The sequence below is a fragment of the Camelus ferus genome, chromosome 17 (assembly GCF_009834535.1).
Source record: "Camelus ferus isolate YT-003-E chromosome 17, BCGSAC_Cfer_1.0, whole genome shotgun sequence".
Lineage (NCBI taxonomy): Eukaryota > Metazoa > Chordata > Mammalia > Artiodactyla > Camelidae > Camelus > Camelus ferus.
The window spans coordinates 42,926,037-42,942,682 of NC_045712.1; the positions used below are offsets into that span (position 1 = coordinate 42,926,037).

At 49.3% G+C, this 16,646-nt stretch overlaps 1 protein-coding gene across 1 annotated transcript in view; it reads right to left on the reverse strand.

The window, feature by feature from the left end:
- ITGA9 (integrin subunit alpha 9) overlaps positions 1 to 16,646 on the reverse strand; it is a 315,170-nt gene that overhangs the window by 227,208 nt on the left and 71,316 nt on the right. The window contains exons 14-15 of the mRNA XM_032459242.1: positions 15,353 to 15,507; positions 5,941 to 6,101 (exon numbers count right to left, since the gene is read on the reverse strand). Of these exons, the coding sequence (XP_032315133.1) occupies positions 5,941 to 6,101; positions 15,353 to 15,507 (316 nt within the window). The remainder of the gene's footprint in view (positions 1 to 5,940; positions 6,102 to 15,352; positions 15,508 to 16,646) is intronic.

Below are 16,646 nucleotides of genomic sequence, written 5' to 3' on the forward strand. Positions count from 1 at the left end.
CCATCAATGGATGAATGGATAAAGAAAATGTGTATATACATTTTACACATTTTACACAATGGGATATTATTCGACCATAAAAAGAAGGAAATCCTGTCATTTGCGATAACATGGATAGACCCTAAGAGTGTTATACTAAGTGAACATGATCTCACTTCTATATGGAATCTAGGAAAAAAAACAAAACAAAACCCAGATCACAGATAGAACCAAATGGTGACTGCCAGAGGTGGAAGGTAGGCGAAATGGGTAAAGTCAGACAAAAGTTTCACTCATAAAATAAGTAAGTCATAAATAAATAATGTATAGCATGGTGACAATCCTCAATAATATTGTGTTGTGTATTTGGAAACTGCTAAGACAGATCTTAAAAGTTCTCATCATGAGAAAAATACTACGTGCGTTGACAGATGTTAACTGGACTTATTACGGTGATCATTTTGCACTGTATATCCATATATCGAATCATTATGTTGCACGCCTGAAGCTACTATCATGTCATATCTCAATGTTATCTCAACTTCTTAAAAAAGGGAATAATAAATCCTGAAGAAAGAAAGAAAGAAAAAATAAAGAAATCAATCAATCCTAAAGGAGATTCCAAAATAAAAACTACCAAAAAAGATGATTACTTTGAAGAGAGTCGCTCTTGTAAATGAATATGTACGTTCTAGGTTTGAGAGGGAGGGGAAATCTTTGTAATCCTTTATAACCACATCTCAAACATAAAGACGAAACTAGTAACACAGAACACATCATCAGGTGTGACCTGAAAACAGTACTGGTGTTGTAAGGGCATCAACAGTCATAGGTAAACTCGGTTTAAGGGAAGTAACTGTAAAGATGACTTTGAAGATGACTTCCTACATCTAAGGTCTATATATCCCTTTTTCCGAAACTTTATAACTTTGGGGGGGGGGGCTATCTCTTTGACTTATCAAGATGATTAATGAGAGATTTTATCAAGAGATTTAGCATCTTACTTTCCATAGGAGGAAGAAAGCTTTGCTGTTTCCCTTTCTTCTCTTCCTTACACAGAGGACTTAGACAGTCCAACTTAATCTTCCATCCTTAACTGTTTCTTTTTCCTTAACTGTTTCTTAAACAAGAAAATCAAAGCCTCCAGCATCTCTGAAAACTGGCATTCAATGGGTCCAAATACTTGGCAAACACAGCCTGTTATGTGGCTGGAGCTGGGCCTCAGACATTTTTGGGGGTTGTGAAAAGTGGTAAAAAGCTGAAATACCGGGGCAGAGCCCATGGTGGGACCCCCAAGGCCGCCCGGTGGCCCGTGTGATGCCCGCCCTTTGCCAGGCCAGGACCCACAGTAGCTTCAGCTTCCAAGTCCCTTGAAAAGTCCTCTGGCCAAATGAAAGGACCTTTGCCGCTACTCAGAAAAGCCAGTGTGTCTTTATATTCCCTTGTCTAGTGTGGAGTGGTTTTTTGTTTTTGTTTTTTCTTTTTTACATTAATCCCATTACTGGCTCCCTTGACAGCGTCTGACTTGTGGTTTTGCTCATGGAAGGTTTTCTGGGGGCCTCTTGAGGGGTCTTGGATCCTCACAGCTGGGAGTTGGCAGCTGAACCCCTGCTTGGTCTCACCTGGGCTTCTCCTCTGCCCCTGGGTGGGCGCACCACCATCTCCTGCTTCCCTGGCTCTGAAGGCCCTCGTTTGGCCGTCATGCTCAAGCACCTGGCCTCACAGGGAATCGGCTCTCTCAAGATGTCGTGCAGGACTTGCAGCTGGAGCAGCTACCATCCAGGTAAACACAGACACCAGACAACGACGGAGTAATGAGGGGGCACGGCCGTGTAGCCAAAACTCTCCATCATCCCATCCCATTCCAGCCGGAGGTCCAGGAGGGGTGAGAGGCCCAACCCCGATCAGGTGCTCCTACACTCCAGCTGACTCGATTAGTCCCTGTGACAAGGTTGGATCTGAGAAGCATTTGTTTTGTGCCCGTCGTTCCTGAAGCAGAAGTCAGGCAGCACGGAATAAGCTCTGAGCAGACAGAGCTGATGGCGGCCTCCCCAGGGCCAAGCGGCTGGCTGAGGATGTTTGATCTTCAGACTGACTGAGCCTTGAAGAACAGTCAGGCCTGTGGCAGGCAGGAGGGGTGAGGCACAGCCAATCAAAGCAGGGCACAGCCAGGGCGTAGGGCTTCCCAGACCGGGCTCACAGCATGCTTTCCCATCACACATGGGCAAAGCCCTGTAGAGGGACCCACACATGCAGCAAGCTATTCCCTGGTCAATACCCCTTTAGCCCCTCTGACTGCATCAGGGAGAAAGTTCAGCATGGTGCCAGTATGTCCTTAATACAACCCCAGCACCCTGTAACCGCCCCTTCCAACATACAGGAAGAGCAGGCCCCTTCTGCAGAGACTTCAGCAAATAATGAAACCTAGTTAGAATTCAGTGATAGTGTTGTCTTCCATACATTTCTTTTTACAGTTGCTTTCTCCTTTGGCAGGCAGTAATTGGTGTTGGGCTGGCTGGAATATACAAAGTTTCCACCTTAAATTAATTTACTGGAGGCAAAAAGCCAATTTAAAGGAAAAATAGAAAATAAAATACCATAGGAGGTGCATGTTTAGGACCAAAAACTGCAAAAACTCTGCAGGTAGTACACTGGACATGGATATGACAAAAACTGGGCCTCTGGTAACTGAAGTGTCAGGGATGCTGGGTGAGCCCAAGAACCGAGGCTGGGAAGTGAGGGGGGCCTGTTCGAGGAGCAAAGGGGTCAGTTCACCTTGACAAGAGCCCAGGCCACGGGTGATGTGATGCAGAAAGTGAGGCCAGACAGGTAAACTGAGGCCACGTCGCAGAGAGCCTGGAAACCAGGGCCGTGGGGACCTGCAAGAGGTCTCCAGGCCACTCTGCTAGGAGAAGGGGGTGCGTCCTCCAAACTGGGATAGTTCCAGGGAGGAGCGGAGGTTGGCTGGGGCTTGTGGCCTGAGGCAGCTGGAGCTGCGGCAGCTGTGCTGACCAAGTGAGGCCTCCAGAACTGACCCGCACCCCCAGGAGGAGGGGGCTTATCACAAATCCCGGTACCTCCCGGAGGCCCCACCAGGGCCGTGAATGGAACAAAACATGAGATCACGCAGCCAGCCTGAGAGGCAGGTGCAGCCCAAGCAGTCTTCTACGATGGGGATATTATCACCATATATGGGATGAAAACTTCTAAGGAAAAGCAGGAAAGGGGGAGAAAAACATTGGAATAGGCTTAAAGACAAAAGGAAAAAATAACCTAAAGATAGCCTAAACAAAACAGGCCCGGCCCCTAGTGCCTGCCTCCACGTCTGCTCGCCATATGGTGTGTGATAAGCGAGAACGCTTTTATTTATCGTCCTTCACTTCCATAAAGCCCTGTTGAGAAGGCTGCACGGTGCTCTCACGCCCTGCTGCCCTGAGGACCAGCCCCAGCCCCCAGCCCCTTTCCGGGAGGGAGCCGGGCAGCCGCTCCCTCCCCCTGGCCCTGCTGCCTGTCTTGGCCCCACAGGAGCCACTGCCCTCACAGCTGTTTTCCCACAACTGGAGAAACCACAGGCCTGGCCAGCTGGGCCATTAGCGTTCACCTTCACTGGGTCCCTCTGCCACTGGCCAGGGTCTTCGGCTGGGACCTAGAGAAGGAAGGCCTGGCAGGAGAAGACGTCCCACGTGGCCACATACCATCAGCCCTCTTGAGCTTCTCCTGAACCATAAAGGCATCAGAAAATGGGCAGAACACAACTATACCCCAGTTTTTCTAGGTCCAAGTTCATTGAAGGCCTGCTTTCTTGCTCTCCCCTAAAATGACCCAAATAATCACATAAAAGTGTGTGCTCGCTCTGTGCTTCTGAGCCTTGCCCTCATCCTCCAAATTCTTCTGACCACCATCTCAATCTCTCTTCTTGTCAGCCGTGTTTTGACTGATGGAAGAAGTACCACTTGTGGGATGGAAGGATATTGGTCAGGTTGAATCTTCCAACTGGATGCCTGGTTAAATCTGAATTTCAGACCAATAACAATTTTAAAAAATAAAAATTTTTTTTAGTGTAAGTATATCCCATGCATTGTTTGGGACATACTTACACTTAAAAAAATTTTTGCTGCTGTTTATCTGAAATTCAGTTTTAATTGGGAATCCTGTATTTTCACTTGCTACATCTGGCAACCCTAGATCATCAGGAAGTAGCAGGACCAACAGCCCTGGGCAGCTCTGCTCTTTCCAGTTAACCCTCTGAGGCCACCACAGAAACAGCCCTGCCTCTGGCCTGCACCTCACTGCTGCTGTTTCCTGAGTGCACTCTGCAAAGGCCTGCAGGCTCTGTGTGGCCCTACCTTACAGCTGAGACCCCTGGTAGCCCCACAGCAAGTGGTAACCTCGAGGGCAAAGCAAGAAGTTGTTAAGATCCCTGAAGGAAACTTTGTAGAAGAGACTCGGTATGAGGAAGCCCAGGGGAAGATGCCTCCGTCTGCAAAAATGTAGAGACTCCAAGCGCAGGCATTTGAAGGGTGAGCAGTGTTTGACATGACGGCTCACACCCTCAAGGGTGCTCGTGAGCCAGTTTAAGTGAAGACCCAGAGGGGCGGGTGGCTTGTTGGCTTCACAGGAGCAAGAAACACTTTATAAATGGCCTTCACCCGAGATCTTAGGGCAGTTGGTCTGGGCAGGTCCCAGCACGAGTCCTGGCAGGACACAGAGCCCAGCCCCACTGAAAAGCATCTCAGGGGCATGGACTCTTGGGCTCGGGGCCAAGCTGCAGTGGATGTGTGGGGCACTTCTCTAGCTACAACCCAGAAGCACGCAGAAGCAGCTGTTAGTCTCTCGCACTGGCCCTAACAACACAGTAACAGAATGACACTTCATCTCCCATCCACAGACTATTTTTGCTATCATCCAGAAAGCCATTGGCTAATAATAATAGGTTGAACTATATGTAATTGCCATTTTTATAAGCCAAGAATGCTAGAATATGGGTAATTATGTATGGCCCAATCAAATAATAATAATAATGCTGAGTGCCAGCTGTGTGGCAAATTCCATGCAAGGTCCTTTAAGTACATTCATCATGTAATGTTTAATTCTATGATCACCTTTCAATGTAAGTTATTACTGTGCCCATTTTAGAGATGCAGAAACTTAGATGCAGTGAAGTCAAAATACTCATCCAACTGGACACAAATTAGGTCTGTGTAACTCCAAAACCTACCTTCATCTTACTCACTCTGTGGCCTGGGTCATGGGAGTCCTTCCACCTCCCATGCACTCTGTCACTGCCTGGGGGTCAGTGGCTGGACATTCTTGCAGCACTGGGCACCAGACTTGCACCCTGCCAGTGCCTGCCTGTACAGAGGCCAGTCTGTACCTAATCAAAGCCTGGCCTCCTGAATTAGCAGCAAAGTATATTTAACAATTTCAAGAGGAGAAAAATGTCTTGAAAGTTCATTTAGAGTGAGGGGGGAACGGGCCAAAAAATGCACTCCTAAAATAGAGAGTGAGCAAGAGAGAAAAAAATCCAACTAGTTGTAAAGCACCTTAACCATGACTGTGAGCTAATTATGTAGTGGATCACTGAGAAAGGCATCAGGTGGAATGTGATCCAGCACCACTGCAGACTCAGAGGCATGTGCTTCTGTCTCTCTCCTCTGAGAAGACTACTGAGCTTCATAGAGGGGAGAGGATAAGAAATCTCCCAAAAGAACAAGGCAAGGCCACAGAGCACCGCTAGCCCCACCCCCTGGCCCACCAACACCCTGCTCAGAGGCTGAGACCAGCACAGTCAGATCAATAAAGGGTTGCCCAACTCCAACTTTAAAAGAAGAAACAAAATGTTCTTCTCCTCGTAAAATAAAATTTTGCAAGTCAGAGCATACATAATGCACAATAAAAGTTTCCACCAGTTCCAAAGAACATCTGTAGAGATCAAAGTTTGAGGATAAAAAAAGAACTGACCTTCACATGGGCCACGTAATGATGACATGTCTCCTCCAGGTGGACCAGCTGCAGCCTCTCTGAGACCTGACCCACAGACTCTCCCAGCAACACAAAGTAGACCCTGGGCAACTGGCTCTTTTCTTTTTTGGCCACATCAGCCGTCAGAACATAATGCAGGCCTGCCAATGAAAAAGGTCAAAAAATCAGCAAGGGCAGATACACAGTGACAAGGTTCCCTTGGGTTCCCCTTGGAGGATCACGAGCACACTTTACTCGACCCCGATCCCTCTATGGCAGCCCCCAGCCAACACCGTCTCAAAGAGAAGCATGGAGCCAGGGCGCCCACAGAATCGACACAGACCAGGATGACCCTGCCTTCCTGGGGGTGCTCTGAGCATCACACTTCATGCCTCCAGGCTGCGGATTTAAACCTCATGAATTATCAACTGAGCCACCAATATACTCATCAACAGTCAGCCATACCTGACACCATCAGTGCCATGAAAAGCAGGCACCACGGCAAACCTACAGAATGTATTACAAGAAGCTGCTGAAACTACCAAGGCTGCATGGAATACTGACTCCTGCAGAGAGATGACAAAGACTCTCAACATAAGGGAGAAATCACCCAATAATTCCTCTCACCCAATAATCACCCAATAAACTCATCTCAAAGATGTTAAGTCAAGCTCTATAACCGCTCAATCTACTGGACCATAACTACCTGCAGTCCACCAAGCACGACTGCCTGGCACTGTGCAGGCCCCAGGGACACATCAACAAACAACACGGGCAAACCCCTGCCCTGGTGGACCTTACACCCATGGAAACACAGGGGAAGACTGAAGCTGACTTTATTCCCAGTGACCACACAGTTTAATAGTGCCTACCATCTCAGCAAAACCATGACCACTGTGGGGTCGGTACCCGGGTGCACCCCTAAAAAAAAAAAAACTCATCACCTCAAGGTGGAGTGCCAGATGGCAGAACCAACTGTGACACAACATGAAACTTGAAATAAAAAAAATCATACTATACAACACACATTGGATAAACCCAAAAGGTTTCACTTCCGTTATGTCAGAATCTGTTAGTAAGTATATGACAATGTGTTCTATTGGGTAAATACGGCTTTAGTGTTAACAGATCCATTTTACCACTTTTCTGTACCAGCGAACCCTGTTTCAGAGGTCACCTTCTTTGTAACACTTTTCTATGCAACACTTTATTTTTTCAGCTGCTTTGTGGATTCAGGGGAATGTGGCATTTTAAAAGTGAGAAAAGGAGCTTCTGTCCCTAATACGACCAGATGATACTGCTGAGCAATGGGAAAGTGGGTGACCCTGCCCCGGCCCCACACACCAGCCTCTCAGAATCCCAGCTCTCGCACCGAAAAAAAACAAAAAAAAGGGCAGCCTCATGCCTGTCTGCTGGTGTTTAACTATGAGAAGTTGGGGCAGCAGGGATGGCTCTGGCTTTTAATAACATCAAAGGAATCAGCTACCAGGGGAGGTAGGAACGAGGAAAGAGGAGAGTGACCTGGACAGGCCTTTTGCAGCTGCCACAGGGTATATTTGGGATGCGTTTAATGGTTTTCCTGGGCCTCTGCCATCCCGGGACCCCAGTGTGCCACGCTGGCAGATTCCTGGTCAGCAAGGGCAAGTCTGACCCAGCTTGTTTACTTCAGCCAACAGCTGATTTCTAAGGCAGGGCTGGGTCACCAGGAGGCACCTGAGACCTGGATAAGCCTGGGTAATATTATGGAGAAGAAAACAAGGCACACAGGAAAGTGTTCCAACAGAGAAAACACGGGTGCCTGCACAAGCTTTACACACCCGCTCCGATGGTGACGGTGTAGGAGATGGGGCAGACTCATAGAATGGCAAAGCTTAAGGGTAATCCTAGGGACTGTCTAGTTCAAGACCTTCATTTTTCAGATGAGGAACTAAAGCCCCCAAAGGGAACCAGACTTGCTCCCAACAAGGGAGCCATCACTGCAGAGATGAATCTGCAACCCGCCTCATCTCCAGTGTTGGGCTATTCCTATCACATTGGTTCTTGGTGCATTTTTTACATTACCTGACCAAAAACAAAAAACAAAACAAAAAAAACAACCTCACATTGTTTGAATCCACAGATAGCAGAACCCAACAAGTCTAGAGATCTAGAACTGAGCATTGGCCAATTTACCTCCTCCTGATCACAATTTCCCTGAGCAACAGCCTAACAGCAAGAAAGAATAGGTATAAATGAAATGAGTCTCGAGTTCCATTTAGCAAAGACAGGGCTGGAGATGAGTGTCGCCAGACGACACGCTTCAGTGGAGGAAACCAACACGGTGGCAGCATCTGCTGAATGGGGTCCCCTCTGTGGCACCCCACCTGCCACCTCCCAGGTAAGACAGCTATGGGTGTCCTCCCTGGAGAGGGCATGGAGTGTGATCATGGAGAGAACAGTGGGTTTGAACCATCTAGTCGGCACTGGGCCGGCTGAGCCCAGAGAAAGGCTGGGTGGAAAAGAACACAAGAATACAGAGCAGATAGCATCAGCGTTCCACCCACATCCTCTTGGCTTTTACCATTTCTCTACTATTCAGCCCAACTTCAAACTGCCAGCACCTGTATCTCCTTTCCCAAGGGCTTCCTCTGGTGGCTCTGCCCAGGAGTGACGAGAACTAAAGCCCCTGGAGCAGCCATCAGTAATGCGTGACCCCAGCTCCCCAGTCCCTTAGGCAGGGTAACTGTGAGCTGGGTTCTGCACTGGCTCCCAGACGTCCCTGGGAGAATTCAGCTCCAGCCGCCCACAGTACTGACTTTCTCATTGACACACCCTCTATCTGGCAGCTGTGTTAGTTTCTTTTAGGAGTCAACCTGACTAGGCCACAGTACCCAAATATTTGGTCAAACACCCACTCGGATGTCACTGTGAAGGTATTTTTAAAGATGAGATTGAGGTGGAAATCAGTAGACTTTGAATAAAGCAGATTACCCTCCACAGTGTGGGTGGGCCTCGTCTAATCAGTGGAAGGCATTAAGAGGACAAAGACCAAGATTCCCCCCTAAAAAAAATGAATGCTGTTTCCAGACTGTCTTTAAGCTATAACAGCAATATCCACAGACCCTACTGGCTCTATTTCTCTGGTGAACCCCGACTGATGCAGCCTCCCTTCCTGTCTCATTGTTCTGCTTTCCTGCTAGTGCTTCCTGGGATCACCTCCTGAATCAACAATGTGCACTGAAATCCTTAACACAGGCTCTGCTTCTGCAAGAATTTGAATCAAAATGGGGCTAGCCAGAAAAAGGAATGAATTCAACCTTCAATGTGTGCCAAGCCCTGTGTTGGGGACTTTACAAACATCAAGTTTAGTCCTCCATAGTCTCATCTCACTGCAGAATCGCTGACCCAAAATACCCCTCCTGCAACTCAAGGGAGGGGAAGAAACAGCTCAGAGGTCCTAAAACCGAGCTGAGGACCACAGTCGCTGCTCTGATTCAGGCGCAGTGTGCACACATCAGCACACCCGCCTACCAGATATTTCTAAAACGTGAAAGCACAGTCACAGACAGACCGAGTTAACCAATTCGCCAAGTGCAATCATTTGGGAAGCATTTTGTCTTTAGAACTGCCGACTCAGGGCTTCTTGATTTAAAATGTATTTTGACATTTTAAACTATACAAAAGGAAGTCAGCTCCTTGTCAAATTCTCTCTTCTAGAGCAAAACCAAGAGACATATGATGGGAAACCCAGCTTGAGTGAGGAGGGTCTCGTAGCTGCAAGGGCAGCAAGAAGATGTGCAAACCGCCCTGAAGCCCTGAGCTTACCAGGGGGTTTTCAGCAGCCCCCACCCCAAGTGAGTCTGCAAGGGAGACCCCCTAAGAAGTGGAGGAGACACCAGAGAAGCAGCCATTGGTTGGCTCAGCTCAGCCCACCCTGTGGGAGGGTGGGTGCGTCAGGCTGGCCAAGTTGCCAAGGGCCACCCCCCCAGCGCAGCCAGCCTGGCCTGGGGAGGGTGCTGGTTCTGATTAGGGCCTGTTCTGACAGAGCACTCCGCATCTCCAGCTCCCCTCTGGTAGCTTGTGCCTGTGCCATGTCAGATGATGTCATCTTGATGGAAAAGCTGATGGGCCCCAAGTCATGCTTTCAGCCTCCTCCTTTCCCTGCCCCCTGAGCTGGTCCCCCAGGGCCCCCCACACCAGCCTAGAGCCAGCAGGGGGGCAGCTGTCTCCCATCAACGCGGTTCCCAACCAGCTTTGATTCATTCCCATTCTCCATCAAATTTCAGTTGTGAAATTCTACTAATAAATCCTCCTTCCAGACTCACTCTGAGCTTCCCTTAGAGTTTCCCAGGAGAGGGGGAAAAGGTTATTTCCACTTTCTTAATTTTTCTCGCCACCCCACAAGGAAGGGGGTGGTAATTAGCATAAGTTTTCCCTTCCTCACATAACATGGGTTTGTCTCACTATCTCATCGCTGTGCTTCTGGAGAGACTAGAAGGAACTTAGACAATGTTCTCTGTATGCAAATGCTCTCTGGAGCAGAAATGCACCCCAAGGGCCAGAGGAAGGGACTGGGGACAAACTGCCCTATTTCTGCCACTGGCTTGTGTGGCCTTAGTGCCTTTCTCAGGACCTGGGCTCTACTGCTTGTCTAGGGGCAGAGGGGACCCAATGTGCATTCACAGCTTTGCCAGGCTGTGTAAGAGCCACAGAAATACGGGGGTGCAGGGTCAGTGCACAGAACATGACCACCTAGGGCTCAGCCCTGCCCAGTTTCCACTGAACGCTCTGGGGAGAGGCCAGAACTGCCAGCTTGATGCTCAGCCTCCAAGGACTGACAAGCACACTGAGGCTTCAGCCTGGCCAGCAAGGGTACAGGCCCAGGCCGTGGACAAGGGGAACAGCCCTCTCACGTACAGCATTCACCTGCCTTGCTTCCGGCACCAGGAGGCTCCCAGGAGCCACATACTGCTCCCCGGCCAAGAATGAAGACTAGTAAGATTTGAGATGGGCCGAACTCTTGTCTTAAATGGCTTGATAAAATACGTTATAAATCTCTTCTGGGGGCTGCCCGAGTTGGGCATGGTGTCTGCAGCCCAGGCCAGCCACACAAACTCCACGAGGGCGAGGACCGTGCCTGCCCTGTCCTATGTTCTGTGCCCAGAGCTGGACACAGAGTCTGGCACTTCTAAGAACTGCTGACTGAATAGGCCAACAGGAGTTTCAGGAACTCCATGTGACTGGCTTACAAAGCTGTTGCTCTGCTCTGCGGGGCTGGGGCTGAGACTCTGCAATCCTCATTCCTGCTTTGCGGGTGGCTCTCTGGGAGGCTGTGCCGAGTTGGAGGGCTGGAGGAAGGCTGCGAGGCCTGAGGAGGGGAAGGGACTTCCTATCAGCTTAACCCGGCGACAGTCTTTCACGGAAACACAGGGGCGCAGGGTCAGAGCACAGAACACGATCACTTAGGGCTCAGCCCTGCCGGGTTTCCACTGAACGCTGCTTCCAACAGCAGTTAGTTCTCATTTCATTTCCCCCCCTCACCCCAGAACCAGCCTCACTGCACTCCTTAGAGGTACCAGAAGCACCAGCTCATGTCCCCTCCTCCGAGGTTTAGATGCCAGGTCCACGAGGTCCCTTCTCCAAGCTTCTAGGTTCTAACAACTCTGAGGAAGTGGTTCACCCCATATATAATCTTTTCCCTTGGTTCCCCTCAACCAGAAGTTCTCAAATCTAAACCAGCTGTAGGCTTGTTAAAACCCAGGTTGCTGGGCCCCACCCTCAGAGTTTCTGATTCAGTTAGAATTCACATTCCTAACATGATTCCACGCACCGCTGCCACAGCTGATCTGGGAACCACGCTTTGAGATCCCTGGTCCAGACCTAGAAGTGGTGGCTGTGTCCTGCAGTTACTACCAGGTCCTCCGTGACCTGCTTAACTGATTCCCAATGCTGAATTCTCTGTTAAAATAACTAGTGTGGTTTCTGTTTTCTTGACTGGACCCTGCCTGTCACAGGGGCCAAGGCAGAGTCACCCCATAGAAAAACCTCTGTAGCTCCAGAAGCCACAGCTAGTGGCTTGGGTCATCAGCTGGCCCTGAACATTCTGTACCCAAGTGGGAGCTGTGGTTTTTCCATGACTGACAGAAAATAAAGAGGCAAAAGGAATCCCTTATCTCTGAGTTTGCTTGAGCCCCACTGGGTCCCAGGGGAGAGAAGAAACTAAAGAAATGACTATACGTCAACTGCTCATGGCCCCCAGAACATCCCTAAGGTGGCCCTGCCACTGAAGATGCCAACAGACAGAACAGTCTGGCAACCGTTCACAAGTACTCAGCACACCACCGACGCCTCTTTATTGCGCTGCCCCGGCTGCACTGCCCAAATGCAGCCGTTCTGCTGACAAACTCAGCCCTCGATTTGCAGACATTAAGAGGTGCCTGGAAGACACTCGCTTGCCAAGCCTGCCATGGCCAAAACCACCACGAACATGCCCCTGTGCAGCTGCCAGAGATGAGGGAGAAAGGCTAGAAACCAGAGTCCCAGCCCTGGGCTCCCAATGCAGAGGCCAACACTGGCTGCTGGGCCTGGAGGAATGGAGAATGTCTGTGCACTGGAGATGCCCCCATCCTTCCTCCACCTGGAAACTGGCGACCCGATCTCCCCAGTCGTGGAGAACCAAGGGGCTGCTTCTGTGCTAACTCCACCTACATGTGGACTCGCCTGGCTACTTGAAAAGCTACCTTTCAACCTGCACTTGATTTCCCATCACCTCATTAACGGCTTCCCAAAGTTCCCTCCTCAAACTCTCCATATTCTACTGCCAGCTCATTTGGGCGCCGGTTTCTACATTTTTCCCTTTACTGCAAAGACTGAAATATAGCTCACTTCCCTGAATGCCAGGGGGAGAGACAGAAAATGCCAGAAATCAATCTTTCTGCATTGCCCTGCTAATACCAAAGTCTCCACTTATCATCCTCTTTAAGCCTGAATCTTGAATAAATATGGGGCAAACACCCCCTCAGACTGTAAAGGCATGTTTGATTTCATCAATGAACCCATGTGACAGATGAAGAAGAAGTGGCCTGCACTGGGGGAGGTACTCCTGCTCAATGTTCCCCAGTCTAAAATGGACGCTGGCCAGGTTGCTCCATACTGCCCGTGGGGACAGTGCTGAATGTCATCCAACAGCCTGTCCCTTCCCCTCCTCCATCATACCCCAAGACTGCAGTGCCACGGCTAAGCCTAGACATTAATCATAACTCTGCCTAGAGGTCAATGAAAGGGGCCCCAAGGACAGGGGTCAATGACCAGGGTCCCAATGACTGGGGTCAACAAAAGGGACCTCAGTGACCGGGATCAGTGAAAGGGGCCCCAAGGACTGGGATCGATGACCAGGGTCAATGACTGGCACCCTAGAAGGGGTCACTGGCTGGGGACAGCATGAGGAGAAATACGAATTCTCCTCCTGGCTCAGCTCCTGAATCTGCACGTCAGAGTTTGTTCTACCACTTTATCTCATGCTCTGAAATCACTCCTGCTCAAAACTTGCATCTTGGTTTCTTCTCCTCTGTCCCTGCCCTACCAATTTACCTTCATTTTTACCCCCACAGTGTTAAGTCTGAAAATTGTGTGCGCAGCTTCAGGATCAAAATAGAAACTCTTTGTAATCCCCATTAAAAGCCCCACGAGGACATGGCTGGCCCATGTAGGCATGCAATAAATATTTATCAAGTGAACACACACATGAACTATTAATTGCTCGCTTTTCTTAGAGTTCTAGAAGAGTTCTGCTTATTTTTATGCACAGCAGAAGCAATCTTCAATTCGACAGTTCTTTTAAAATGTTTCTTAATGGAGTCCAGCTACATCAAGAGTTGGTGTTTGATAAAGGACACACTATCCAATTAGGCAGAGGATATACGAGTCCCGGGACCATCAGAACATTTTTTTCTAGAGGCCGTGGTGCCTTAAACAATTAGGGAGGTGGTGGGAAATCATTTTTGGAAAGCAGAACAAAGTATCATCAGACCAGCATTCAATTCTTGGCCTTACCAACAGCTAGATGACCCTGAGCAAGTATCTTTTCCTCACTGGGTCGCACACAAAAAGTTTGTTCGTCCTCCCTCACTAACCAAGTCCCAAGTCCATGGTAAATTTATATTCACTTTTGAAATCTCTTAAGTTCTCTTTTAAAAATCCATATAAAAAAGGCACCATGTTTCATTTTTGAGCGTATTCAATCTGCCTGAAGATCAAGGTAAATGTCAATGAAATGAAACTATTAGCCGAGAAGGATTAGCATGTTGTTAAACACGGCAGAGCATGCAAGGTGCAGCCAGGAAAGGGACTGGCGCGTGAACGCGTGTTTTGCAGGTCTGGCTGCCCACACACGTGTGCCCTGGAGCAGCGCTTCCCAAACTTAACTGTGCACAAGCATCTGGCAAGGATCTTTCTGAAATGCAGACGCTGGCTCAGAGGCCCAGAGTGGGGCCTGCGAGCCTGCATCACTAACAAGCTCCCAGGGGGTGCGGTCCTACTGGTCCAAGGACCACACTGTGAGTAGGGAGGGGAGGCACTCTTGGCACTTAAACGTCTAAGGAAGCCACTAAGTCCAAGCCCTTAATGGTGCTGGGTCTTGTTGTTTTCATTTCCCTGGCACTGTACTTTCTATTATTAAGTCAGCCTTTCTAGTGAAAACAAAGGGCCTATTAATCTGCACAACTGCTGCAGATCCATTTCCTTCAGGTGATCGCACACTCTAAACTCTAATCCACACTGATCCTGCCTCGTTCCAGGGTTGGATCCAGTCTCTGGAGCCAGGCTAGCAAGTCGACCTCCCCCAGTCCCAGGAACGGCAGAAACAGCTGCCACTGGCCAGGGTTCGCCTGCCTCCTTCCAATCAGCTGAAGCTAACAAAGCAGCTCTCCGCCTTTTGGAAGCCCAGGCCTTTGTGAAACTCAGCATCGTAATCCCACCACCCACGCCTGGTCACCTATCCCACAGTAAAAAGCACAAGCCCTGACATCCAAGTTGGTGTAGCAAGCTCGGCGAAGAGTCTCCAAAGTCCCACCACTTCTTTTCTAACTGCGTGGAACGTTCCATGAGGGCCAGGCTACTCACTGCATTTCCCTAAGTCCTACCACCTGTCCCACCCATGGCTCAGTGAGGCTTCCATCTGGTCCACAGACACTTGGAGAAAGGATGCTTGGGGGCAAATATTATTTGTCTGAGAGCTGGAAGTTGCATCAAATTGGGCAAAAAAATGGTCAGCAGAAAGAGAAGAGAAGGAAACTCAGGGGGAAAGGACATCTAGCCTGTGGACCCACTGTCTGCAAAACCAGCCAGGATGCACAGAGGAGGGAACCCCAGAAATATCCCTCAGTTGCCCACGATCCCGCAATCCCACTCCAGCACTGACTCAGTGGCCCATTACCGATTTCTCCCGGAACGTGCTTGCCATGGAAGCTAAAGCAGACGGTGACGTTGAGGCAGTTCACAGGCTGCTGGCCGTCGTGACACTGAGGCGCCGTGATGTTAATGGAGGCGGGGAGGAAGATGGCGACATCCACTGTGATGACAGGTCTCGCCCTGCGGGTCAACAGGGGAAGGCAACTTAGTCACCTTGACCAGCAGCTCTTGGAACCAAATGAGAACCAAACCAACAGGACAAGTCCTAGGGCGTCAGCCCAGCATCTAATTAAAGTGTGAAACAACCCAAGAGAGAAGGGCCAGGGGGCTCTGTAAACACGTTTCTCTGGTTTTTCAGCTTATTTTGTAATAATGGTTATCTTCCCAATCATAAAGGCAAGTTACTTGTTAATAAAACGCATCTGGACGAAGTCATAAATGAACCACCAGATGTTGAGTGATTATTTAAAATCCCACCAATTAAGCTCTGATTTCCATTTTATTAGGAAGATAGGAACAGATTTAAGAGGAGTTTCTCCAGTGGATGCCATGACTCAAGAAATAGATGCACAAGCAGGGATTCCTCCAAAACATGTACTGCCTTAACAAGCATGAACTGCCAAGTCCCAACTGGTGGGTCAAACCACTCCTCTATATTCACTCCCATCAATTCATTAAAAGGATTTTTTCTATAAGGATCTGATTAATGGAGTCCCAGCTGGCAATAGCAAAGCACTTCAGAGCTGAAGAAATCAACCCAGCTGGTCGCAGGACCAAGCAAAACCCAATAAACATCCGTACTCTGACCACCGACAGGGACCAGCCCTAGCTTGACGGATGGACAACATCACTGCTAGCCTTCCAGGGACTCCCCTGGGGCCCCCCAACAAAAGCAGAGAGTGAATTGCACCATTCTGCTCTCACTGCAAACAGCTGCTGAGGGACGGTTCACCTAAGCTGTGGCTTAACCTTCTCCCCTCCAGGCCTCACAAAGAGACCCTTTTACCTCCAAGGAGCCACGGCCTTCACGCCTCTCGGGTGACAGAGCAAGATTAAAAGGCGTTAGCAGCTTGAGAACAATGACCTCACTTGTGTTCAATGATCCCGCAAAGAGTGCCCAGGGTGACAAGACAGATGGGAACCCTGATCACCGACCGACTATAAGAGAGGAAAGCATTAAGGAAAACTTCAGAGGAGAGAGAAGTGAGGAGACAAGAGGCTCAGATGGGGTGGGGGGATTTCACAACCGCCACTGCTGCCTGGAGATGTGGTCAAGAACAGAACAGCTGTGACAAGGACAAGGGAACTGTGGGATCCCA